Source organism: Zootoca vivipara, chromosome 7, assembly GCF_965207765.1.
Source record: "Zootoca vivipara chromosome 7, rZooViv2.hap1.1, whole genome shotgun sequence".
NCBI classification, from domain to species: Eukaryota; Metazoa; Chordata; class Lepidosauria; order Squamata; family Lacertidae; genus Zootoca; species Zootoca vivipara.
Window position 1 is genome coordinate 88,177,045 of NC_142590.1, and position 26,981 is coordinate 88,204,025.

The 26,981-nt window shown below is 46.2% G+C and overlaps 1 protein-coding gene across 1 annotated transcript in view; it reads right to left on the reverse strand.

Annotated features, from left to right (window-relative positions):
* The window catches only part of CHRNA4 (cholinergic receptor nicotinic alpha 4 subunit), a 67,705-nt gene that overhangs the window by 14,880 nt on the left and 25,844 nt on the right, over positions 1 to 26,981 (reverse strand). Inside the window, exons 3-5 of the mRNA XM_035122596.3 lie at positions 20,223 to 20,267; positions 19,239 to 19,348; positions 2,152 to 3,535 (exon numbers count right to left, since the gene is read on the reverse strand). Of these exons, the coding sequence (XP_034978487.2) occupies positions 2,152 to 3,535; positions 19,239 to 19,348; positions 20,223 to 20,267 (1,539 nt within the window). The remainder of the gene's footprint in view (positions 1 to 2,151; positions 3,536 to 19,238; positions 19,349 to 20,222; positions 20,268 to 26,981) is intronic.

The following is a 26,981-nucleotide window of genomic DNA, read 5'->3' on the forward strand; positions in this document are numbered from 1 at the left end:
TCACATGAGGCGACATGAGGCAGCAGCCTCGGGGAGTAGATTTTGGCTATCACAAAAGGGCAGCAAATTGTTCGTTATTTTGTTCTTGTATTTTACTGATGGGGAGAGGAACTCGTTAAGATTTTCTGCCTCAGGTGCCAAAACAACTTGGCCAGCCTTGAGCGTCATGTGCCTTAACTTGGGAGTGGGGAGATAAGGCACCACATGCTGCTGTGCCTCAGGCAGCCAAATATCTTGAGGCAGTCCTGAACCTGCCTTTGAAGCCCAGGAAGATCCAGGTCCACAGTGTCTCTTGCTTGCCCCAAAATGCTTGTGGACCTCTCATTTTCACCAGCATTCCTGCTGGTGCAGAAGGAGTGTGGCTCTGTATCTAATCTAAGGGGGTCCCTGTTTGAGCTCAGTGGTACCCAACACCCAGGACTCAGTGAACAGCACACTGCATTGCCAAGTTGGAAAAATCCAGTTGGTTAGAGCCTCAGCTGAGCTACCAAAGTGAAAATGTAATTTATTATGGAGGTTGGGTATGAAGAGGTGAGTTTGAAGACCTTCCTTCGAGGTATTCCCTTTATCCCATCTCGCCAGCCTTTTCAGGGACCTTAGAAAAAGAAGACCCACATGACCAATAATAAAACTCATGAATTACCTAAACTATAAAAACCAGCCAACGGGTGAGTGAACCATTCACGATTGATGCCCACCAGGAATAAGCAAATTTTATATTTTTCCTTTTGAAGGATGCAGACCCTCTGACCACTGGACATCCTATTCAGAATAGAACTGACCCAAAATCTCACCACGTGAGCATTCATGGGACCTTCGTCCCACATGAAGGTATACAGGGGGAGAATTTCTGAAAATTCTGCTGAAAATTCTGCGAAAATTGTAACCATTTCAGGTAGCTTTCCCTTCAAAAAGCACTTTTCTTACTTGCATTATTGTGAAGTGATTGATGGGTTCCCATGGGGCATTCCGGCCCCCATTTTCATGGGAACATCAGCCCAGTTGCCACACTTCAATTGCAGTGGCAACTTGATGTCATTTTTAAGTGGAAGGAAAAGAAGTGGAAACCCCAATGACCTCATTAAAAAAACAAAACAAAACTTTTAAATCCCCCCCACCTGATCGTTTGGACATCCCTCCCCACTCTTCCACAACTACTGGAATTCTGAGGGGGCAAAAAATTGGATCACAATCGGCTCCGATCTCTCCCACCAAACCCTGAGCTTTTGGAGCCCACCAGACATTGCCCACATGCTTTTAAGCACTATCAAGTAGAAAGGAAAATGAGATAGTATTAGAGAAGGTTGAACGTCTGTATATGAAATTCCCTGATAGATTTAAGCACCTTGGATATTAAACTTTCCCCCTTAATCCTTGCTTCCCCTCTCCCCTACTCATACGTTCAAGCAGGAAATAAGAACGGATTGCAATTTTTAAGCTATCCACTTAAGACCAAGGGTGCAGTTGGAAGTGTACAGTATGAAGGAATGGGCCCATGTTATCATACAAATGTACTTGTAAGGGAGCCACGACTGACTCCACGTGTAAAGATTATGTGGTGCGAAGCCTCAAATGTTAATGATAGGAATTAGCTCTGTGCTGAAATGAAGGGGTGAGATTCCACAAAAAGCTTTGTCAGAAGGCAGAAAGGAGCCCTTCAATGGTTTTCCTGGGACCCCTGCAAAATAAACTGTTCAATACATAGAGTAATCCCTGAGAAGCCACAATCCACCATGTGGCCACTACAGAACAAGCTCCCCCCAATAGGTTTTGTTTACTTGTAGCGCCATCATACATATCGAACAGTGATCAGCTACGTGCTGCTGTGATGTCATCTTCCATAGTACCTAATCCCTGATTGGCTAGGATCACTTGAGAAGGAAACAAAATAGAGGTGGGAAATGATGTCGAAGAGGCGGCAAAGGAGGGAAATGTTTGAGGAAAGTTTGGTTGAGAACAGCTACAAAAATAATAATAATTGAATGAATGCTGCAGGAGTGGGGACACACATAATCTAACATAATTATGATTAATGAGGGTGGAAAACATTCGGCTGCACACTAGTGGTCCTAATAAATTGGATCCCGAGTCGCATAACTTTGCAACGAAAAGGTGCTGATGCAAACAAGTTACTATCATTCTTTTACTTACTGAAAAATCTGCATCTTCTGCTCTCAAGTGGTCTGCAATATAATGGACCCCCTCCACAGCCAACTTCAAGGCCGGTGACATCAGCAAAAGCTGCTGGTCTTTCGTGCCCAGAGTCTTGCTCCCTTGCCCCGAGGTGCTGGCTGACTCGGGTTTTTTACATTTGCATTTACAGTGAGTGGCTTTGGCTTTGGGCTGCTCCTCATTGAGATGGCAGCGCTGGGAGGCTGGCGACCCGCTGGATTGCCCATTGGTCTGGGACGACTCCTCTTGCAAGTAGCAATATTGGATGCTCCTCGACCGGCAACGTATGGTCCCTTCTTCTGCTTTCACTGGGCTGCTGTACATCTGCTGGACACTGAGTGACCTGCATTTGGAGATTGAGCTGGACTGAGATTCTCCCAGAGGGTGACAGGGAGGTTGGAGGGATGTACAACTGGCCCGAATCGGCTCCGGGTGCAACATGGAATACTGGCCAGATGGTGACTTGCACACCGGAGGTGGTTTTGCTTGGTCATCAAGATGGGCACAAAAAGAGGACGTGGGAGATTGCTCGTTGCTCTGAGGACTGTTGGATGAAGAGGTAGTGAAGTTGGGTTCTACTTCTGTCTCGGACCAAAAGCGTTGAGAGTTGGCTATCTTGTGCATGGACTCGATGAGCTTCTTGCAGTTGTCCTTCACTGTTGAAGGACGCTTCATGAAGAGAAGGCGTGGGACGACGTCAAGGAAAACCTTCCTCACCCAGTCCGGCATGGTGTGAGTGCGAGGGGAGCGGTGGTGGACATTGAGCACAAAGACAGTGATGATGATGGACAAGGTGACAAAGATCATCGTGAAGAGCAAGTACTCTCCGATCAAGGGGATGACCAATGAGGTGGAGGGGATGATCTCGGTGATAAGGAGGAGAAAGACAGTTAAAGACAGGAGGACTGAGATGCAAAGAGTGATCTTCTCCCCACATTCTGAAGGCAAATAGAAGACTAAGACAGTCAAGCAAGAGATCAGAAGGCAGGGGATGATCAAGTTGATGGTGTAGAAGAGAGGAAGGCGTCTGATGATGAAGGAATAGGTGATGTCGGGGTAGATCTCTGAGCAGCACTCGTACTTCTTGATGTTGTAGTTGCCCACAGCATTGATGATCACCCATTCTCCACTTTCCCAGTAGTCCAACTGGTCTACATGGCGGTGCATGCTCTCCAGGTCTATCTTGGCCTTGTCGTAAGTCCACGAGCCAAACTTCATGGTGCAGTTTTGCTGGTCGAAGGGAAAGAAGGTGACGTCGATGCTGCAGGAGCTTTTGTAGATTGCTGGAGGCATCCATTTGATCCGCCCGTCGTAGAACAGGTGGGCTTTGGTGAGGTGGGTGACTGCGAAATCCCCATCTGCACTGTGTTAGGAAAGGAGAATAAAGCACAGGAAAGAAATCAGTAGAAGGCCTTCTCATGTATTTGTGTAAGCTCAGCAGCAGAGCACTTGCTTCACATGCAAAAGGTCTCATGTGCAATCCCTCACATTTCTAGGTAGGATAGAGAAAGATTCCTGCCTGAAAACCTAGAAAGCTACTTCCATTCAGCTGAGACTTATATTTAGGTGGACTCTGTGCAAAGGGAGCTACAGAAGAGGTAAGCGTCTTCTGCAATGCTAACCTCTAGGTAAAGGGGCCCCTGACCATCAGGTCCAGTCGTGTCCGACTCTGAGGTTGCGGCGCTCATCTCGCTCTATAGGCCGAGGGAGCCGGCGTTTGTCCGCAGACAGCTTCCAGGTCATGTGGCCAGCATGACAAAGCTGCTTCTGGCGAACCAGAGCAGCGCACGGAAACACCGTTTACCTTCCCGCCGGAGCGTTACCTATTTATCTACTTGCACTTTGATGTGCTTTAGAACTGCTAGGTGGGCAGGAGCTGGGACCGAGCAACAGGAGCTCACTCCATTGCAGGGATTCGAACCGCCGACCTTCTGATCAGCAAGCCCTAGACTCTGTGGTTTACCTCTAGGGTTGCCATATTTTGAAAAGCAAAAAAGAGGAAGCTATGACGACTCTCATTTTAAATACCCCTACTATAGGTAGGCTATGGAAGCTGTGATATATTGGCGGGGGGCAGGGGGAGGAGAAGAGAGAGAGTCTTCAGCCACCAGTTATGTCTATTTGTCATCCAGAAAATATAGCCAGAGACATTTTGACAAATTTTAAAAATCCACCCGGGCAAATATTTTACCCCTGAAAAAGAGAACGTGTCCTGGAAAAAGAGGACACATGGCAACCCTAAAATTGTTAGATCTTCAGGCACAGAATCCTGGATAACATTTTGTTAAAATATAGATTTCCAGAATCCGTTAAATAGCAATTTCGTGATGTAGGGTGGGTTGATGTGTTCACAAGGCTACATCATCCTCTGCCCAAAATACTGGTGAAGTCATAGTATGATGACTGGTTGTGTGAACCAGACATAAACAGCAAATAGTAGTAGTAATGATCAGGGATGCTGAATTGCCCTGCACCTACCCAGAGGCTCGGGAAGGAAGCTCAGACTCAGGAAGGGAGGGGGCTTTCAAAACAGCGCAGACAAGGAGGGAAATGAAACGTGAGGATCAAAGACGTCTCGCGCGATTCCCACGCCTACTTTGTTGGCGCGGAAATCATCGGAAGGCACTCCCCGAATCTGACTCAACGGGTTCTGGACTGTAGCTGTTTCTTGTATAGATGTAATAAAGACTGTAAACACCACGTTTGCTTGTGCTGGAGTGTAAGAGCGAAGGGGAAACACCAGCTTTACACAAACGTACATTATCTCCAACTGTCCAGTAAGGAAAGTCAACATGATGACCAGCACATTATACAAGGGAGAGCTCAGAGACTCAGCAATAGTGGCTGCCATAATGCCAACTTGGGGTTTGATAGAAAGGGTGAGATGTAAATGGGGATTTACTGATTCAGAGTCCATCCTCTCAGCTGCCACATCAGAGTCCCCACAGGAATTGTTGGGTTGGGGAGCAAAGTTTGTGCATGTCAAATGATGTCTTATTGATCGAAAGATTTCGATAGAATCTCAATGACCTCGCAATGTCACACATTATGTCTGCATGCCGTGCAAGTTAATTATTCAGTCTGCTTGCAAGTGAATGAAATGTCTGTCTGGTCTTTTGTCTGGAAAAAAATACTACATCCCGTTCATAATTACAACAGCCAAACCCAAGTCCAGCTGCAAAGTCCCAACCACCATTCTCTTCTTAGTTGACCTTATTTGGCCTATTTTCATCTAACTCTTTGAACTTTTGTGCACATAACCTAGCACAAAATCATTGCACGCTACATTTGGAGAAAGCCAACCCTCCATTTCTGCCAAGTTCCCCACTCTGCCTCCAGATACCCAGAGAAATAATGTGATGCATCTCTGATACATACAACCGTAAGAATATCCATATTCTTGGACCAAGCCAAAGGATCATTTCGCCCAGTATCCTGTCTTCATAGTGGCCAACCAGGTGCCCTTGGGAAGCTTGAAAGCCGGACCTGAGGTCAACCGGACTCTCCCCATTTGTGATGCCCAGCAAGTGGTACGCACCAGCATACTGCCTGTGACACTGGAGGTAGAGCATAGCCATCATGACTGCTGGCCATTGATAGTCTCATCCTGCAGTAGTCCAGTCCTCATCCTGGACTACTGCAATGCGCTCTACGTGGGGCTACCTTTGAAGGTGTCCCGGAAACTGCAATTAATCCAGAATGCAGCAGCTAGACTGGTGACTGGGAGCGGCCGCCAAGACCACATAACACCGGTCCTGTAAGATCTACACTGACTCCCAGTACGTTTCCGAGCACAATTCAAAGTGTTGGTGCTGACCTTTAAAGCCCTAAATGGCCTCGGTCCAGTATACCTGAAGGAGCATCTCCACCCCCACCATTCAGCCCGGACACTGAGATCCAGCACCGAAGGCCTTCTTCTGGCGGTTCCCTCATTGCGAGAAGTGAGGTTACAGGGAACCAGGCAGAGGGCCTTCTCGGTAGTGGCACCCGTCCTGTGGAACGCCCTCCCAGCAGATGTCAAGGCAATAAGTAACTATTTTACTTTTAGAAGACAACTGAAGGCGGCCCTTTTTAGGAAAGTTTTTAATGTTTAATGCTGTACTGTTTTAATATTCGGTTGGAAGCCGCCCAGCGTGGCTGGGGAAACCCAGCCAGATGGGTGGGGTATAAATAATAAATTATTATTATTATTATTATTATTATTATTATTATTATTATTATTATCCTCCATGAATTTGTCTAATTATCTTTTGAAGCTATTCAAGCCGGCGGCCACCACTGTCTCCTGTGGGAGGGAGTTCCATAGGTTAACTCTCTGCTGCAGGAAGAAGTACCATACTTTTCCATGTATAAGTCGAGGTGTTTTTTTTCCTTTAAAAATTATGTTTAAAATGGGGGGGGGAGTCTTATAAACGGATAGTGCATTGGGGGGGGTGATTGGTTGCTGCCGCAAGCCGGAGATTGTCAGTGGCTATCGGGTGTGTTATTGGTTGCTTTGGCAGGGGCTTGTGTTGATTGGCTGTCGCTACGTCAATCGGGCAGGCGATGGGAGGCTTCTGCCGGTGAGGGGACAGATGCTAGGCGGCAAATGCGAGTGGCAGCGTACTTCAGGCGGGTGAGCGATTTTTGGCAATCCTCCCCCAAAAAAGCTCAACAACTATGGGCAATCTCCCCTCCCCCATTTTCTTAATTTGGAGTCCCCAAAAAATAGGGGGCGTCTTATACACGGGGACGTGTTATACATGGGAAAATACGGTGCTTTCTTTAATCTCTCCTGAATCTTTTAACATTCCACTTCATTGGATGCCCTTGAGTTTTCTTTCTCCACTTTCTCCATTCATAATTTTATAACTTCTGTCATGTTACCTCTAACTTGCCTTTTTTCTAAACCAAAAAGTCCCCAATGCTTCAAACTTTCTTCTTGATCCCCTTTCGCATTGCCCTAACAGGTGGTCTCCTTTGTTGTTCTGTTGGTGAGTGGTTGGGGCCATAGCAGCCAACTCCCGGGGCTCTTTGCCCCCCCCCCTCCAAAGTTGATAGGCATTGCACCGTGTCATGCGATTGATTGTGTAGAGTGGGGCTTACCTGCTCCCCACAATATTTTATTCATTTAGAGACATGTGTGGAGCTGTGGTCTAAACCACTGAGCCTCTTGGGCTTGCCAATCAGAAGGCCGGCAGTTTGAATCCGCACAAAAGGGTGAGCTCCCATTGCTCTGTTCTAGCTCCTGCCAACCTAGCAGTTCAAAAGCACACCAGTGCAAGTAGATAAATAGGTACCACTGCGGTGGGAAGGTAAACGGCATTTCCGTGTGCTCTGCTTTCCGTCACAGTGTTCTGTTGCACCAGAAGCAGTTTAGTCATGCTGGCCACATGACCCGGAAAGCTGAAAGCGAGATGAGCGCCACAACCCCATAGTCGCCTTTACCTTTATCTTTTTAAATTCATGTTGGCACCCCTGGTTGGAACTGAGGACTAAACTAGATGATACGTGAGCTACTGAACCATCAAACAACATTAACATTCAACCCTTTATCAGCCATGTCACTCTGCAGACAGACAGACAGACAGACAGACAGACAGACAGACAGACAGACAGGCCGTGCATTCATAGCAGCCACCAGAGGAGAAATGATGGCTCGGAGAAGCACAGAGAGAAGAAACGCCATCGTGCATCTGCAGCAGCACAATCGGACGCCTTCCTCTGCCCCAGTTGCAACAAAACATGTCTCTCCTGTATCAGTCTCTGCGGCCACCGCAGGCAATGCAACCTTCCCACAGCTTGACCTCACCCCCAAAGGTGCATCCCTCCCTTGGCTCCCAAGACAGATGCCAACAACATCATGATGATGACTCTACCTACAGGAAGGGTTAACCCTCAGGGAGCCCACACTGACGGGTGCCAGCCCATAGCAAATGTATCCTCTAATCTGGTCCTCAGAATTGACCGCTCACCTACTGTGAAGGAAAGGATATCATCTAATAGAGCGAGCGCGGATCAGGGCCCATCTCAAGTTCTCAGAAACCTTCCGTTCTCATCATCTTCTCCTGCTGCACCTCTCAGGTGAGTGCACACACACACACACACACACACCGCCTCTCCTCGTTTTCTCTGTACCAAGAAACCACCCCACCCCACCCCACCAAAGGCACGTAAAAGCAATCTAATCCTCGTGTTGTTGCTGTCGCATTACATCTGTGCATTGAAGCAACCTGGCAGAGTTGGAAGGGAGGGTGGGGAGGCGGGAATCTGTACTTTTCACAAATGTAACATGGTTTCCCCTTGATGAGTTCTGTCTGGGGAGACGATGGCTGGAGAGACGCATGGCTTCTATGTGGAGCAGATTTAATAATTTATTTCAAGTTGAAGGCAGAATCTCTCTTTTCTGCAGGCCTTTGCTTTCTGATGAGAGCTATTGCTTCTGCAAAAACCTGCAGGAAAAAGGTTCTTTCCACACTTTCAGTTCTGTTCTGCTACCTTCCTCTGTTCCACTGTGGGTTTAAGTAGGAAATCCAGTCCTCAAACAACATTAACATCCCTTTATTCAGTTTGGATGCTCAGTTTGCTACAGCTTTAAATTTCTTGAGTTCCTCCCATCTCCTCCTAGGGTGTTTTCCTCTGCTCTTAAAGTGTGGTATAAATATTCATGTTGGGCAAAAGATTCCTGCATTGCAGGGGGTTGGACTAAATGACCCCCGTGGTACCTTCCAGTTCTACAGTTCTATGATTCTAAGAAGTACAAAGTTTGGAGGTTACCTAATTCCCGATCCACACACTCATCTGAGAAGGGTGGACCAGGTATCTCATAGAGAAATTTGCAAGAGACACCAGGTTCAACCCGCAGCATACAAAAATAAGTGGAGAAGGAATTAAAACGCCTGTCAAGAATATTGTAGTGCTAGATTTCCTGCATTTGCTAGCAACAGGGGTGAGGGATAGGGTCAGTCTGCTTTTTGCAGGAGACCTGCTGCACTGCTCCGAAACTCACTTGTAGATCTGAATGCAGCTCTCGGATGGATTACATCTTTCTCAAGATTTGGTGTGCATTTTCCATTCACAAAAAGCATCCGCAAAAAAAAAGGGTTTTTCACATAAGCAAAAGGCGCATTTATGTAAGAAGTGTGTGGCTTATATAAAAAGCACATGAGCAATGTATACAATGTAATGGCATACAATAGGATGAAACAGACCTATACTTTGCTCGCGAGACTGAAATGGGGTAGAATTAGCCACTCGAAACATCCCTGCCACATCAGCGCGGGGTTGGACTCGATGACCTCTGAGGTCACCCCAGCTTTATGATTCTGCGATGATATTTTCCATGTCAGAGGTTCATGGAGGGGATGGAAGTGGAGAGAAGCAAATGAATGGAAGGAAGGGGCAGCTGCGGCAAACCGTGTTGCTCCAATTTTCTAATACTGGAAGCCATTATTACAAGGTTTGTGGATTTCCTTGCTTTAATCTAATCTAATTTTTTTTTACATGTGGGGAAAGCATGGGACTGTGAAGAGCACAATGTGAGCAGGAGTGGGAGATGAGAAACAGGGGGACGAAGGGAGCTTTCACTTTTCATGATCCAAATGAAAAATGACTGTTCCGGAGAACTTTACATAATTGGTTCCTAGTGCCTGACCACAGGAGGATAAAGGAATTCCTAAAGCAGGTCATTGCCTCCTTTGCATGTTCCCCAGCTGTCTTTTTCTGCTATTAATATCAGACCAGTACACAGAAGGCAGCATTAGAGATGGTGTTGTCAAAAGCGATCTCCAATGTGCTTCTGGATTTCCACCAGGAGTGGAAAACAACCCTCTGCACCTCCATGGTTTGTATCAGCAAGACAGAATGTGTAAGCGGAAGAGAAGGAAGGGAGCGAGGAAAAAATGAGACGTTTGACAGGCAACGAGTCACACAGTAAGATGAAGGAAGAAAAGACCAAGTGTGGACCTGTGGTTGGACTAGGAAGACTCAGATTCAAATCCTGCCTCAGTACAGATGGGTGAATCCATCATTTTCAGCTTCTCCCGGGTTCCCCTTTTCCCATTCTTAAGTTCAATTCCCCACATTTCCATGCCAGTGTGCGATCCCTCAGCACTTCAGTGTGCATTTCTCTTAATATCCTTGTGTGTGTGCAATTAAGTACAGCACTTAAAAAATAGGACGGCCTTAGGTGGCCGATCCCTGCTATACAGATGTCTTCTAAAGGTTGTAGAGTTAATTATCACCTTGGCTCAAGGGTCACATAACTCCATACCCTACAGCATTTCTCCGATGAAAATAGGGACGCCCTAAGGAAACGCATTTAATGCATGCATGTAATGGGAACATTATAGTTCCCAAAAACTATATTGTCAGGACGTGGGTGGCGCTGTGGGTTAAACCACAGAGCCTAGGGCAGATATCCCCAAACTGCGGCCCTCCAGATGTTTTGGGCTGCAACTCCCATGATCCCTAGCTAACAGGACCAGTGGTCAGGGATGATGGGAATTGTAGTCCAAAACATCTGGAGGGCTGAAGTTTGGGGATGCCTGGCCTAGGGCTTGCCGATCAGAAGGTCGGAGGTTTGAATCCCCACGACGGGCTGAGCTCCCGTTGCTCAGTCCCAGCTCCTGCCAACCTAGCAGTTTGAAAGCACGTCAAAGTGCAAGTAGATAAATAGGTACCGCTCCGGCAGGAAGGTAAACGGAGTTTCTGGGTGCTGCTCTGGTTCGCCAGAAGCGGCTTTGTCATGCTGGCCACATGACCTGGAAGCTGTACGCCGGCTCCCTCGGCCAATAATGTGAGATGAGCACCACAACCCCAGAGTCGGTCACGACTGGACCTAATGGTCAGGGGTCCCTTTACCTTTACCTTACACGGCATTATCTGTGACGTTATAGAACTTTGGCGTTTTGATCTGCCATGTCCCACCAGATTTCAATCACCCCGTGAGTGTTTCTGCTCCCCATGAGAGTGACGGGCTTTATGACACCCTTGAGAGGGGAAAGGGTTCTTGCTGGATCTTTAGCTATTCCAAGAGCAGACTCTTTGCATTGTTGTATTATCTCAGCCTTGGAGTTTTTGGGTCCCCCCCCCTCGAGGGTGGCCTCAAATCTGTTCCTCAGCGTTACGTTGGGAATGCTCCCCCCCCCACTTAACTCATTAATATGTAGCTCTAATTTCCTCCATACCCAATATTTGCTGAACAAAGGGTTTCTTTAATTGGAGGATATTGCAATTTGAATGTTAACAGTTGTGCCTCTTTAATGTTTAGCCAGGGGCTAGATGATGGGGGAAGCTGTATTTGACTAACCTAGTTCTGCTTCAGTTTCTATGCATCCAGGAAGAGCACATGAGCAAAGTGATGTTTCTGCCCGTGTGCGGACCCTGCGAGGCATTTTAACAGGAGAACTTCCCCATGGATTGTACTATGAAACTATATTGTGAGACGACAGTCAACGAAATAGACTTGTGATCTGCAATCCTTGATTCACTCACCTGGGAGCTACAGTGGTGCCTCGCTAGACGAATGCCCTGCTAGACGAATTTTTCGCTAGACGATTGGGTTTTGCGATCAGAGGTTGCCTCGCAAGACGAATTCATTTTGCAGGAAATTCGTCTAGCGAATCGCGGTTTCCCATAGGAATGCATTGAAATTCAATTAATGCATTCCTATGGGCAAAAAAATTTTTTTAAAGAAAATTCAATGCATTCCTATGGGATTCACAAGACGAATTTTTCGCAAAACGAATTGACTCACAGAACGAATTAAATTCGTCTAGCGAGGCACCATTGTACTCCCATTAAAATCAGCTGGGCTTGCTTTTCTGAGCAGACTTCTACAGTACTGCACTGCAGCAAACGAATTTGAACCCTGATCCCTCTGGTCTGTCCAGTAATCTTTTAAGCCCAGTGCACTGGCTCTAATTATTATTCAATGTGTGTCCCAAGGAGCTCAAGGTGGTGTAGATGGTTCTCCACCTCCCCATTTCATCTTCACAATAACCCTGCGAGGGAGGTTTGCTTGAGAGATGGTGACTGGTCCAAGGTCACCCAGGGAGCTTCGTGGCTGAGTGGGGATTTGAACCTTGATCTCCCAGGTTGTAGTCCAGCACGCTAACCATTGCACTCCAAAGGCAATGGGTTGTGTTTATTAGCTCAGTCCTGCATGTTTACATGGTAATCCTTCAGGCAAGCTCCTTGCAAGACCTCTGCTCCTCAAGCCTTGCAGAAGCCACAAAGGTAGCAGAATAAAAGGAGGGGTTTCTAGCCAGCCAGTCAGCTGTCCAGCTAACCTCTCTAGGAAGATAGAGTCTATGACACTCCAGGTCTGGTAGACTGCAAATGTTTCTGTTGGCTCTAGAAATATCACTATTTGTTTCTAAAAGTGTATCTATAAAAGCCTGTGCAAATGTTATGCAGATTGGTGCCCTCTTTTCTATGATAACGATTATGTGTAAGGAGCCACCCAATTAAAGGTGCCAGAACCTGAACTCAAGACCTTCTGCGTGCAGGGATATCTTCCACTGAGCTATGGCTCTTCACCAAGTGGATCCTGCCTTGGACCGGTTCCTCCTCCACGTCCTGCTTCACTGAGATTTCTTGGCAGTGCATTCTTAATTTGCAGTAAATACCTCGGTATAAATGCCTGCCAAGTCCCCCGGCCGTTCCTACAAATGGAATTGTCTTAATAAACCAAAACACAATGACTTTCGCCTGCTGACTCGGCAGTTGTCTGTAAGGAATGGTTTGGCTGCTGTTTCATAAAGCAAAAAAAAAAAAAATGCTCCCTCCCTGTTGACAGCAGGAGAAAGAGTTGGCAGAAGAAGAGAGGGAAGGGGCAAAGAGAGCACAGGGCAAAGGTGGCCCTTTTCGTAATTGAGATCAGCATGTTGGCACAGGGCAGGGCCAGCAGGTGGAAGAGAAGCCATTGGAAGAACTGACCAAAAGTGTATTCCTTTTCCCATAATGAGCTTCAAACAGTGTTCAGTGAATATACATTGCGCTGCTATCATAAAAACAGCCCTGCGGGACCATGCCAGTAGCCCATCTCATCCAATGACCAACCAGATGCCCACGGGAAGCCTGCAATAGGCAAGAGAATAAAGATATCTTATCTTATCTTAGAAAGAGGAGGAAGGGAGAGAGGAAAAATGAGACATTTGACAGGCACTTGATGCTCGGTCAGCTCCTGTGCGCCGCGGCATGGAGCTGAGCGGGGACCGCCTTCTGTGACACTGGCCGGCTTCCCATTGGCTGCAGGAAGCTCCTGCAACCAATGGGAAGCTGCGCACACCTCTGCACCGGAAGGAGCACTGGAAATAGTGTTTGCGCATGCGTCGGTGTGCACTCCGGCCCACCGCGGCATCTGCGGGACCATGAACCAGCCCAAGCCACAAAAACTTTGCTGACCCCTGCTGTAAAGGGTCTCCGGCTGTTGTTGGACTACGGCTCCCATCATTCCCTAGCTAGTAGGACCAGTGATGGGAATTGTAGTCCAAAAACAACTGGAGACCCAAGTTTGGGAAATCCTGGGCAAGACCTTGTTCTCCTTGTGCCACCAGCTGAAGACTGCTTTATTCCAGCAGACTTTTGGGAATTGACTGCTTTTAAGGAAAAGGCTCTCAATGGTGTGTTGTACTATTTGTCCCGTCCCCGCCATTCGCCACCTGCATTTTAATTGACATGGGTTTTCTTTTACATAGTTCAATTACTTTTTGACCAGGATGTTGGATATGGTTTCAGCCATCTGTGTTTCATCTCTTTTTGTTTTAATTTCTCTCAGCTGCCTTGAAGTTCTGCTTCTGAGAGAAAGGCAGGGTATAAAGAAATAAATAATAAAGATGCAACAACGGAAGCCTCATTGGCATAGGCCTCCATTGGCACACGCCTTTGCCAAGGTCTAGGGCAAGGTTTGGGTCTGCTGCTATTCACTGAGCCTTCGAACTAATCTAACAGAGCTTGCCGAAGAGAAATCCTACCGCATACTAATTCCCCCTTAGGATATTAATTTGGCTTTAGATTCCTCATGAATCTTGACAAGTATATATACTCCCTGGAACAAGCTTCGCCAGTTACTGATTTAATTTGGTCCTCTAGAGAACGACGGTAGAAGCTTTTGACAATAATGAAGCAAGATGAGAGGATAACTGAACAACTATGGGGATGCGTCCCTGGAAGATACAAATCTCAAATCTCAGTTTCACTTCCCCTCGTCTTTATTTCTCCCCGGCGGAAGAAACACGAAAGGCTTCGAGTTGTGTGTTTATGTTTTCTTTGTAGTTACAGCCAAACTAGATTGATGTGACCCAGAAGATCCTGTTGTTGCTGTTGTGACCGGGTGAAGAGGAGTGGTGGGAGGCACCAGCTGGGGAACCCCCCGGGGAAGAAGGCTCAGAGCCAGGGGATTGGTGGTGGGACGATGATGAGTGGTCCGAGGGAGAAGAGGGAGCAGACTGGGAGGAGGAGGAGTTGGAAGCTGAAGAGGTAACAGGGCTTAGTGAGAAAGAAGAGTGGCAGAGAGGAGTCCAGACTCAGAGGTAAGACAGGACGAGAGGGGTCAGGAGACAGAGATGAGGCAGGCTGCTGAAGAATCTAGAGAGTCTCCCCACCCTCTTGAGCCAGCTCCACCCCTATCCCACAGTGTGGTGTAGTGGTTAAGAGCGGTAGTCTCGTAATCTGGTGAAACGGGTTCGCGTCCCTGCTCCTCCACATGCAGCTGCTGGGTGACCTTGGGCCAGTCACACTTCTCTTAAGTCTCTCAGCCCCACTCACCTCACAGAGTGTTTGTTGTGGGAGAGGAAGGGAAAGAAGAATGTTAGCCGCTTTGAGACTCCTTTGAGTAGTGATAAAGCGGGATATCATCAATGGCTCCTCTTCATCCTGGAGAGTAGTGACTAGTGGGGTGCCACAGGGTTCTGTCTTGGGCCCAGTCTTATTCAACATCTTCATCAATGACTTGAGGGCATCCTGAGCAAGTTTGCAGATGACACCAAATTAGGAGGGGTGGCTAATACCCCAGAGGACAGAATCACACTTCAAAATGACCTTAATAGATTAGACAACTGGGCCAAAGCAAACAAGATGAATTTTAACAAGGAGAAATGTAAAGTACTACACTTGGGCAAAAAAAAATAAAAAAAATGAAAGGCACAAATACAGGATGGGTGACACCTGGCTTGAGAGCAGTACATGTGAAAAGGATCTAGGAGTCCTGGTAGACCACAAACTTGACATGAGTCAACAGTGTGATGCAGCAGCTAAAAAAGCCAATGCAATTCTGGGCTGCATCAATAGGAGTATAGCGTCTAGATCAAGGGAAGTAATAGTACCACTGTATTCTGCTCTGGTCAGACCTCACCTGGAGTACTGTGTCCAGTTCTGGGCACCACAGTTCAAGAAGGATACTGACAAGCTGGAACGTGTCCAGAGGAGGGCAACCAAAATGGTCAAAGGCCTGGAAACAATGCCTTATGAGGCAGTCCAACCCTCTGCCAAGCAGGAAACAACATCAAAGCATTCCTGACAGATGGCTGTCAAGCCTCCGCTTAAAGACCTCCAAAGAAGGAGACTCCACCACACTCCTTGGCAGCAAATTCCACTGTCGAACAGCTCTAACTGTCAGGAAGTTCTTCCTAATGTTTAGGTGGAATCTTCTTTCTTGAAGTTTGAATCCATTGCTCAAATACAAGGTTTTGCAATGGTTTTCCACACGTCATCCCGTGAACAGCAGTCGGAAAGGAGGGCAGATTTTGCATTTTCAATGATCTCTCGCCTTTTCACAGAGATTGTAGCCAAGGTAGCTAACCATTTAAAATAAAACTAGAAAAACAAATGTAAATAACTAAGCTGAAAGCTTAAAGCACTGCAGACGTTTCTGTGTGAAAGCCACACAGGAGCAAAACATACAGAGCCTGCTTTAGCTCTGCTCTTATTTTGAAGGGGGGGGGGGTGTCCAGGGGACTGATAGCAGAGCCTACAAAACTATGGAACCAGAACTATGGAATGGAAGCTATCGTTGGGTTGACAACGGTGGTTCAGGAACAGTCTGCTTCCTGTTGCAAAGGAAGGCAGAGATTTTCCTCAGCCTGGATCACTGGATTCTGAAATGGCAGGAGGAGGGGAGATGAATAAGCTGTCTCCATGGAGACTAGGCTAGGCTACCTCATGCCCCAATGGACCACAATGTGAAGAAGATATGAAGTTGGATACTTTTAGGGTCTCTTGGTTACAGGGTGCCCTAGTGAGATCCTAGGAACATGACGGTCATCCCAAGACAAAGAGGTGGTACTTCTAGACCAGGCATCCCCAAACTGCGGCCCTCCAGATGTTTTGGCCTACAACTCCCATGATCCCTAGCTAACCAGACCAGTGGTCAGGGAAGATGGGAATTGTAGTCCAAAACATCTGGAGGGCCGAAGTTTGGGGATGCCTGTTCTAGACAGTCAAGTCCAGGGGTATGATGAATTTTCTGCCCCATGACCTGCCATTTCCCAATACAGAACCAAAAATTAATGAGGAAAGGGGATGGGGAGAACCCACCAGCAAGTTCATTTCTACTAACCTTCACCTGAATTCACATGAACCTCTCTCCTCTTTGGAATAGAAACCTACAAGTCACGTTTCCTTAACTTTTTGGGGTCAAAATACTATACAGCTTGTAATGGAGTAAGCCTTTAACTATAAGGTTAGTGGAGTTTAGGTGGACCAATGGGGGGGTTAGCTACGGTTAAATTGTAGTCAATTTTAATCTTGCATGCTTTGATCATTGCATGTAATAGCTACTTTAACTGATGCTTTAATAGAAGACTTTATACTTTATTTCCCCATGTAATCATTTCATCATAATCCTCCCCTCACTGTGCCACATGAACTACTCCTTATATTTTCCCTTCCTCAAGATTCAATTAGGTATAATGTGCTTCTGTGTTCCCTTTGAAAGTCTTTGTTGATTCCCTGTTTAGGGAAGCTTTTAATGTTTAAGAAATTAGTGTATTCTAATATATCTGTTGGAAGCCGCCCGGAGTGGCTGGGGAAACCCAGCCAGATGGGCGGGGTATAAATAATAAATTATTATTATTATTATTATTATTATTATTATTATTATTATTATTATTATTATGCCTATGTCTCCCATAAAGTGAAAGGCATTCACTGGTTCCCTACAGTGAATTTTAAATTATATTTTCCAAACTGACTGTGGGGCAACTTATAACCAACATGCTTAAATCTGATTAAGGCATGAAGGGGTTAAGACCATAGAGAAAGCTCTCCTGCCAGGCTTATCTAGGACACTCCTCCACACCTTGGGAAGAAGGGTTATCAAGCCTTTGTTTTTTCCATTCCAGCATGTGAACCCTACCAGGAAAGAATCTGGACTGGTTGCTCCAAGCCCAGACCACGTGGCTTAAGCTAGCCATCTTTGTGTTTCTATACAAATATTTTAGAAACATCTACCACTATGGCACCTAAGTTTTACTGCCTGTGTTTTCTTAATAGAAAAGCACATGCACCTGACCTTTGAAGAATTTGTAAGTAAACCATTTTAACTTAACAAATGTGCGAATTCTTTCTATGCTAAGGGAAGAGGGGAACTTTGAAAGGAGCTTAGATGGGGATATTTTAAAGGTCTTACAGTCTATGTTCTCTCGCCAAAGAGTACTAGCCCCAAACCTGGATCTTAGGCATCCAGGGAACTTCATCCAGGGAATTTGCTCCTTTTTTGCAGAGCAAAACAATCTACATCTTACCTTTGTACAGAAGTTTAGTTTCGACATGCAAACACCACTTTCTATCCTCCACCCAGGAAAGCTAGAACCGTGATGAGAGTTGGAGGACACTTTCCACCCAGCCAAAAACTCTCAAGGAGGTCATGAAAGAGGGCCAATAAGGGGGGTGGCTAAGGAGGGGTGTGTGGCCTGAGGAGCATCCCAGTGGTAAGATAGAGAGACCCAGATTTGGCCTCAAGCTCCCAACCCGATGCATAGGACTGCAAGGTTAGTTAGATTAAGCTCAAGTCTGCTATGCATTTTCCCTGCATTGTTTTGACCCAGATTCATAGTATCCAAATACACATTTGTTCTGGTATACTGAGCTACTGATTCCACACTGACCAGAATCATAATGCTAAATCTGAAACAAATCAACAGGTCCCAACTCCCAGCTCCATGACATTGAAATGCGATAGTTCGATATGTGCGAAGATTACAAAAACAAATACTTCCCTTTCTTTGGCTCTGATCCAGGAAACAAATAATATAATATTAAAATGCTGCTGTTTCGTTTAGCATAAGGTATTCTCATGTACTAATGGATTATTAATTACATAGACCCTGCAGAGGCTATCAGAAGTAAATCTTTAGCAAGAGATGGCCGACTTAAAAAGGAATGATTTGTTCTCGTTTTGGCATGCTTTAATTCCAAAGTGGCTGTTTTGGAGCAGATATTCAGGATTTAATATTTATGCATTGGCTACAGTGGTTTTGGTCCTTTTAAGAGGGAGGTGATCTATGAACAAAAAGTGGGGGAATGCAGCCTTTTTTAGTTTGTTAAACCTTACATCTCATGGCAACTCTGACGGGAAGGGGGCAGCCTTATGCAGTTTCCACCACATCTAAATCTATTACTCTCCCCCCCCCCAATATCATCACCTCCGTTTCCTCAGATTTAAACAACATTGTAGGGCGGTCAGGAACATGGGACTTATAGTTTAGCTAGGCAAGAGGCTTTAGACAAGAGGCTTCCCCGGTCCACCGACAGGCTCGGTGCACTGGGCTCGAATCTCAGCCTCCTCCCAATGCTGCGCATTGTGCACATGATGTCACAAGCAGGGCACAATGCTGAACATTCCCCAATGTTCCCCAAGCCAGCACCTCTGACTGAGAGCCCAACCAGACTATATCCAACAGGCCCTTCCAAGGGAAGGTGGCCTCACAGATGAGCTGCTTTTAACGGAAACTCGTTGAACAACCCTTCTCTCGCCAAGAAGAAGAAGAAGAAAACACCCAAAATGCTTCCGATGAGACTGTGGGTTTCTGGAAAGCTTTTAAAGCTGCTTTTCCAAAGCAAATGTGTGCAGAATGTCACCTTACTTGTTGTAGAGAACAATGTCCGGCCTCCAAATGAGCTCAGAGGGAATTCGTATAGATGTGACGTTTTCGTAGTCCTCGGGATCCCAGCGTAGCTTATAATCGTGCCACTCCTATAAACCCCAACAAAAGTGTGCATTAAAAAAAATCTACATAGTTAATTGGACTAAAAAGTGAAAATACAGCTAATTAGCATCTTGAGAAAATGGATCACCCAGAGTGACTGGGGAAACAGCCAGATGGGCGGGGTATACATAATAAAATTGTTATTGTTATTATTAAAGGCCTACTGAAATAAGGAAGTATTTGCTATGTGCCTGAAGTTCAGCAAGGAAGGTGCCGTAGGCTGGATGCACTGAGTGCATATATTTTCACTAATATGCACATTTTGTATGCACCCTAGCATATGCATTTTTGCACGAAGTACTTGGTTGGGAGAACTGCATTGCATAGTCACTCATGTATAGACTTTGCACCTGAAATATATCAGCTGGTAGCTAGAAATGAAATCTTTGCTCTGTCTTCAATGGTGCAACTTCCCTTCCATTTTTGGTTGACTCATTCCCCCTCTTAATTCCACATTGTTTTTTCATTGAAGAAACACATCAGTTGGCAAGTTGAGAACAAATATCTGAACACAATCCAGTACTGAGGTCCTGAGCACCACTGAAATGGAGTTGTGCAACTGCATCCACATTTGCCCTCAAAAACGTCCCACTGGAATGCACCCTCTATTTTCTCAACAAATAATAATAACAATAATAATAATAATAATAATAATAATAATAATAATAATAATAATAATAATTTATTATTTATACCCCGCCCATCTGGCTGGGTTTCCCCAGCCACTCTGGGCAGCTTCCAACAGAAGTATTAAAATACAATAATCTATTAAACATTAAAAGCTTCCCTAAAAGTGAGACATTTGTACTATGTAGGGGAGAAACTGAGAAAGATGGGGGGAAAACATCTTGGTTGACTCACTTGTTTCACCCACACGTTCGTGGTCATCATTTGGTTTTTTTCATCCTGGAGGGGAAAGAGGGGGAAAGTCTGAGTTTCAAGAAGAACAGCCGCTGTCCCCATATAGCTCCTGAAATAGCAGGTTTCGTTATTGCCGTCCACTATTTTTTGCAAGTCACCAGTAATTGCAGTAACAAATGAGATGTTTCCAAACGTCTTAGCTTAGTGTAAAACAGAACACATCTACTTCTCTGCTGCTCAGCAAGCAAACCTACCAGCCTGGGCAGAGCTACCCAGGGGCAGGGCTAGCCGCGAGTGGGGAGCATCCCAGGGGGCAGGGCAGGGGTGTCACCCCCCTCAGGTGACACCCAGGGCGTTCCGCACCCACCGCACCTCCTTCCTCCGCCAGTGGCCTGGTCTCATGCAGTTTCTCTAACAGCTTGCGCTATTGGGGCTATGATTCTATTAGCCACTGAAGGCTAATAGGAGGGCAGCACTTTAGCCTGGCATCCGTCCACCCATTTATTGGGCACAGGGCTGGGCAAACAGGACCCGAGCACAAGAGCACTCTCCTCTCCTGTGGTTTCCTGCAACTTGTATTGAGAAGCATTCCGAGTGTGGCGCCAGAGCATAGTCATTGTGCTTAGTATCCATTGATAGCCCTCTCCTCCTGCATTCCTGCATTTCAGGGGGTTGCAATTGATGACCCTTCAGCTTTTCAAGTCTACAATTCTATGATTCCACGCATTCGTCCGGTCTTCTTTTAAAGCCATCCAAGTTGGTGGCTATCGCCTTCTCTTGTGAGAGTGAGTTCCATAGTTTAACTGTGTCCTGCCTTCCTCCCTCTGGCCCCAGCCTGCAAATCTCCCCGTCGAGAGGGTAGAAGATGGCTGTTCCCTTCTCTCCCCTCTTGTCACTGCTGCTCACAGGGAGCATCGACAGGGCAGCGGCCGCAAGGAGGAGAGCTCAGTGACTTGGGGTCAGCCGTGGGGTCCCTTCTGGGGTGTGGGCCTGGGCAAGTGCCAGGTGTTGCTGATTTCTGACACCAGCCCTGCTTGAATCCCCCCCCCTCCGCATGTATTCGGACGGAAGGGTCTGTAGCTCAATGGTTAGGCTCCTGCTTTGCATGTAGCAGATAAGCCTGCCTAGAACCCTAGAGAGTCACTGCCAATCAGTGTAAACAATACAGTGGTACCTTGGTACTCAAACAACTTGAAACCCAAACACTGCAAACCCGGAAGTAAGTGTTCTGGTTTGCGAAGGTTTTTTGGAAGCCGAACGTGCTCCATTTTGAGCGCCACACTTCCGATTTGAGTTTTAAACTTCCAGTTTGAGTGCCACACTTCCCTTTTGAGTGTTATCCTGAGGTCTGTCTGTTTTTGCTATTTATTTTGCATTTTTTTGGGACTCTTTTTGTTTTGTTTTTGTGACTGTGTGGAACCCAGTTCAGCTACTGATCGTGTGATTGCAGTACATCATTTCTTGCTTTCATTTTATGGATCAATGGTCTCGTTAGTAAAATTCATGTTAAATTGCTGTTTTAGGGGTTGTTTTTGAAAGTCTGGAACGGATTAATCCATTTTGCATTACTTTCTATAGGAAAGCATGCCTTGTTTTGGAATGCTTTGGTTTTGGAACGGACTTCCAGAACAGATTAAGTTTCAGAACCAAGGTACCACTGTACTGAGCTAGATGGACTAATTGTCTGGCTCCGTGTAAGGTAGCTTCCTATCTTTCTGTTCAGGTTCTCACCCCCTTTATTTGTTTAAGTACACGTTCAAAACAAAGAAATAGCATTTCCTGTTATCCACCCCGCTGCCCGGGCAGGATAGCTGCATAAGGTGCTAAGCAAGTATACTGTGCTTTTATTTTCACCCCAATAAATTTCTCTTGATTGGTATTGGAATAGTGTGATCTTTATCCTGTATCCAAATGGTCCATTAACTCCCTATAAAAAGGCAGATTAATTCTTTACTCTTGGCATTTTGCTCGTCTCCTGACAATGCTCTCCTCCCCATTTCCTTCCATTTGTTTTAAGTGGGGAAGATACTTTGGGAAGGGGCCAGATCAGGTATACAAAATCAGGCTTGATTTGTTTTGGGTTTTTTTTATTAAAAAAAAGTCAGCCTGGAAGGGATGGTTGCAGATATGATTAGGAAATGAGGTTTGGGCGGGGGCAGACCAAAGTGTTTTTTGTTTGTTTGTTTGTTTGTTTGTTTGTTTGTTTAGAGTCTCTCAAAGGATTGGAAGGGATAGGTGTACAGAGTGTAAATAATAGAGTCAAATAAACCAAAGGATATGCAAATATTAAAATGTTTGGATAAAGCAGAGCATAGAGATGGATGGATCTGTCAAAATTTCATGTTCTCTCAGTTTCTCATTTTTCCAATTTTCAGTTTCATTTGCTGCATTTCCTCATCAGTTTGACTTTTTAAAAACAAACAAACAAAAAGATCTCATGAAAATCCAGCAGCATTTCTCCTAGTAGGTATTTTTGCAAGCAATTCCCACTGGCTGCTGGGGGGGGGGTTGGGGGGAGGAGCAGGGAACTAGATCTGAAATGAATATTCACAAATGTTTAAAATGCAACATTTCATTTTCCTGATGCAGCCATTCTGCATTATCCATTTTAAAAGCAAAAACCGTATCTCAGCATGTGAAATCTGTGTACATTAGATGGGTTAGCACCTCTTGGTTTTGTTTGATGTTGGCAGGCTTTAAATATAGAATTACATAGGGTGCAAAATACTAATTCCCATTACTGGTCACTACCAAATCTTGCCAGATGTAGAGAGGAATTCAGTGTAGTGCTATGGCAATAGTGCCAGATGGAACATTTCCCCTCTCTCCCCCCTGCATGCTATACTGAGGGTTTTTCTGACCCCACCCCCACTACCAATTTGGGGGGAATATGAGGGAGGAAATCCCCATTGTGCCAGCAGAAGTCATTGTAAAGAAACAAAACAGGAAGTTTGAAAATCACCATAATCTATCACTCCATATATATTTTTTAATATTTTATTTTCAAATTCTATAATCACAATATTTTATAAATTGAATACTTTTCCAAAAATACAATATACACTTCCCCCCTCACCCCTCCCCTGGATTCCACACCCCCCCCCCCGATTTCTTGCATCTTATTTCATTTCTCCAAACCCTTTGTTTTCCCTCTAATTTATCCTAATTTCCAATTATATACTTTCATAAATGTTATATCAAACCTGCTAACGTTTTAATATATTTACAGTGGTCTAATCTATCACTCCATATTGCCATACACTAACTATGGCTTGGCAACCATCAAATCCTGCAATGTATCAGATTAATAATTAAATTGCATTGGGGGGGGGGTTAAATATAGATGTCCAATCTTTGGAGAAGATTTGACCATTGAAAGAACATCTTGAGAACGTTCCACACCCAAAGGTTTGCAGAGGAGATGTTGGCAGTGAATTCAAACTGTGGGCTAAGCACCATGTCCAACGTGTGTCTGACGATGCCCCTTGAGGTATAACTCTGTTGGTGAGCACACAATTATCTCTCTAGCCTTGTCTAGAATTAATAAGAGAGAAAATTGAGCTGACAGGTCCAAAGAAGCCAGTCCCAGGGGTCAGCAGTTAGTACTCAGGCTATATTTTTGTGGCTGCTGAATGCAAGCTTTTATGGGACAATCATAAATTTAGATGCAAGGCACTGGAGGGGCCTCTCAAATAGGGGACTATGACACAGGGCCGTCTTAAGTATATCGGGCGCTGTGGCGCGATGATCCCTCCAGCGACCCTCGCGCTCCGCTGGGCAGGGCCAGGCGCAGCGGGCAGCCGGAGGGCGCGGCGTGACAGGTAGGGACGTTGCCAGCTGTGCTCCGCCTGCTCGGCCGAAGCGGCGGAGCAGGGCTGCAGTCCAGGGAGCCCTAGCTGCCGCCCCGACAGAAGGTTTGCCCTGTTCCTCTTCCCTGCCGCCCCTTGGCGGAGGTAGCTCCGCCGCTGCTGCCGGGAAAGGACGGAAGAGGGCGCAGCACGGCTGTCTGGCGGGCGCAGCACGGCACCCCCTGGCGGCCCGGCGCCCTGGCGCATTGCGCCACCCAGCCTTGCCTTAGGGCCGGCCTGTTAGGGTTCATTCCCCGTCTGCAGTCATAGGGTTATTGTGTATCATATGACTGTATGTGTTTTCATTCCCACAGAGTGGAAGTGACGTAGACAGGATGTTTACGTGGGACTGTTGTTCCTTTGTTCTTTCTCTTTACTGGCTGTGATGCTATGATGGAGAGCTTCCAGTTTGTTTATATGTGAATAAAGCAGTTTAGCCTTATTTACTGACTTGTGTGTTGTTCATCACGTTTGTGAGAGCAATCGCATATTTGGCCTGTGGGACCAGTCTAACAGCTGGCACCCGGGACGGCCGAATTATTGACACGGCCCTGCTATGACAGCTGGGCTGTGGTGCATTAATCCCCGAACAACCAGGGACATCTGCCAAACTGAAAGCCACAGATACCTTCCAGTAGGGAGTATTGCAGCCTTATTATCCGATAAGCATGGCTGGCATGACATAGCATTGTCAGGTTTCGCAAGAGCCCAGTGGGAGTTGACACTGGAGGTTAAATCTCCAGGATCCACTGAGGCTTTTTAGACTGAAACACTAGACTCCATTGTAACAAACGACACATAGTCATGCTCATGTCATAGAGCAGGGGTTGGCAAAGTCTTTGTGGCTTGGGCCGGTTCACGGTCCCGCAGACACTGTGGTGGGCCGGAGTGTGTGCGCGCATGCACACACGCATGCGCAAACGCTATTTCTGGCATTCCTTCCGGCACGGAGGAGGTGTGCGCAGCTTCCCATTGGCTGCAGGAGCTTCCTGTAGCCAATGGGAAGCCGGCCAGCATTGCGGAAGGCGGTGCCTGCTCTGTTCTGCACCGGTTTACTGCGGTGCACATCAAGGATGGCGTTAGAAGCCCACCCACCCATTCCCCGGACAAACAACGTGCTATTGTTGAAGTTTCCACTCCACCTGTAATACCCTCCAACATTTCTCTGATGAAAATAGGGATATCTTATTCAATAATGATAATGATAATATTTTATTTATACCGTGCCCATCTGACTGGGTTGCGCCCAGCCTAACACCATGCAATCCAACATTTTTACAATGAAAATAGGGACATTCTACCACACACTACAAACATTTCTCCATTGAAATAGGGATGTTCTAAGGAAAAGCGGGGCATTCTGGGATCAAATCAGAAACCGGGACAGCTTTTGTAAATCCAGGTCTGTCCCAGGAAAATAGGGACACTTGGGGGGGTCTGCCTGTATTCATTCACCCTGTCTTCCACTGTTTTATTTTATTTTTAATCTTGACAGATTTATACTATGAAAACATTGTAGTCCCCAGAACGCGATGATATCAACAATTCAAAATATGCCCCGGCAGCTGAGATCTACGAACTGGCAAGTTGTGGACTCCCGGCTGCACCTTGGCTCTGTTGACACTGCCATGCAGTAGTTCACACATGCAGAGAACCACTTCATTGCTTGACATGGGATGACTGGCAGGTGCACCCACTGCTCTGAAAAGCAATACCTTTAATGAGGGTGTGAGAAAGCCCTCTCAGTGTGGTAATATTCATGACACCCCCTTCGCTGAACACACAAATGCCTGTGAAGCAGCCCCACGACGGAGAATAGTGACGCCGTCTCCCCCTTTCATCTTCAGTTGCACATTCTAAATCAACTCAAGGCCTGGAAACGATGCCTTATGAGGCTTAGGGAGCTGGGTATGTTTAGCCTGGAGAAGAGAAGGTTAAGGGGTGATGTGATAGCCATGTTCAAATATATAAAAGGATGTCATATAGAGGAGGGAGAAAGGTTGTTTCCTGCTGCTCCAGAGAAGCAGACACGGAGCCATGGATTCAAACTACAAGAAAGAAGATTCCACCTAAACATTAGGAAGAACTTCCTGACAGTAAGAGCTGTTCGGCAGTGGAATTTGCTACCAAGGAGTGTGGTGGAGTCTCCTTCTTTGGAGGTCTTTAAGCAGAGGCTTGACAGGCATATGTCAAGAATGCTTTGATGGTGTTTCCTGCTCGGCAGGGGGTTGGACTGGTTGGCCCTTGTGGTCTCTTCCAACTCTATGATTCTAACTCTCTTTCTCTACCCTTTTCCTTCTGACCAGGGCTAGTCTGCCTTTGAGGCAGAGTGAAACAGCCCACCTTGGGCGGCAGAATCCTGCGGGGTGGTACCTCTCAGGTTGCTCTGCCCACCACTGCTGGGGTTGTGTGGCAGTGGCAGCTGTAGTGGTGGCTTCTGGTGAGATGTCTCTGGAAGCCACCACAGCTGCACGGCCCTGATAAGCGAGGCTTTGACTCAGGCGGCAAAAGGGGACAGGCAGCCCCTGCTTCTAACACTGGCTTCTTAGACCATGTGTGCTTAACGGCAGCTTTTCTCTGCAGCTTTTCCCATTCTTCTCTCCCCAAGTCAAAACTGAAATGAGGAGCATCTTCTGAGGTCACTGATTCTCCTTTAAGACTCAGATACCACAGCATCCTTCTTAATAAAACATATACAGATGGTCAACTCTGTCCGTTTCAGTTTCTGTTTTTCCCTTCTGAAGTTCAGTTCTTAAATCTTTTCCACATCAGTGTGTGATTTTTTAAAATAAATAAATAAAAGTTTGTTGTGAAAATTCACCTGCATTTTAGTGCAAAATTATCCTGATGCGCACAGGCTTACATTCAATTTTGCCTATGGCACACATTTTTTGCAACCCAATTCCCCCTA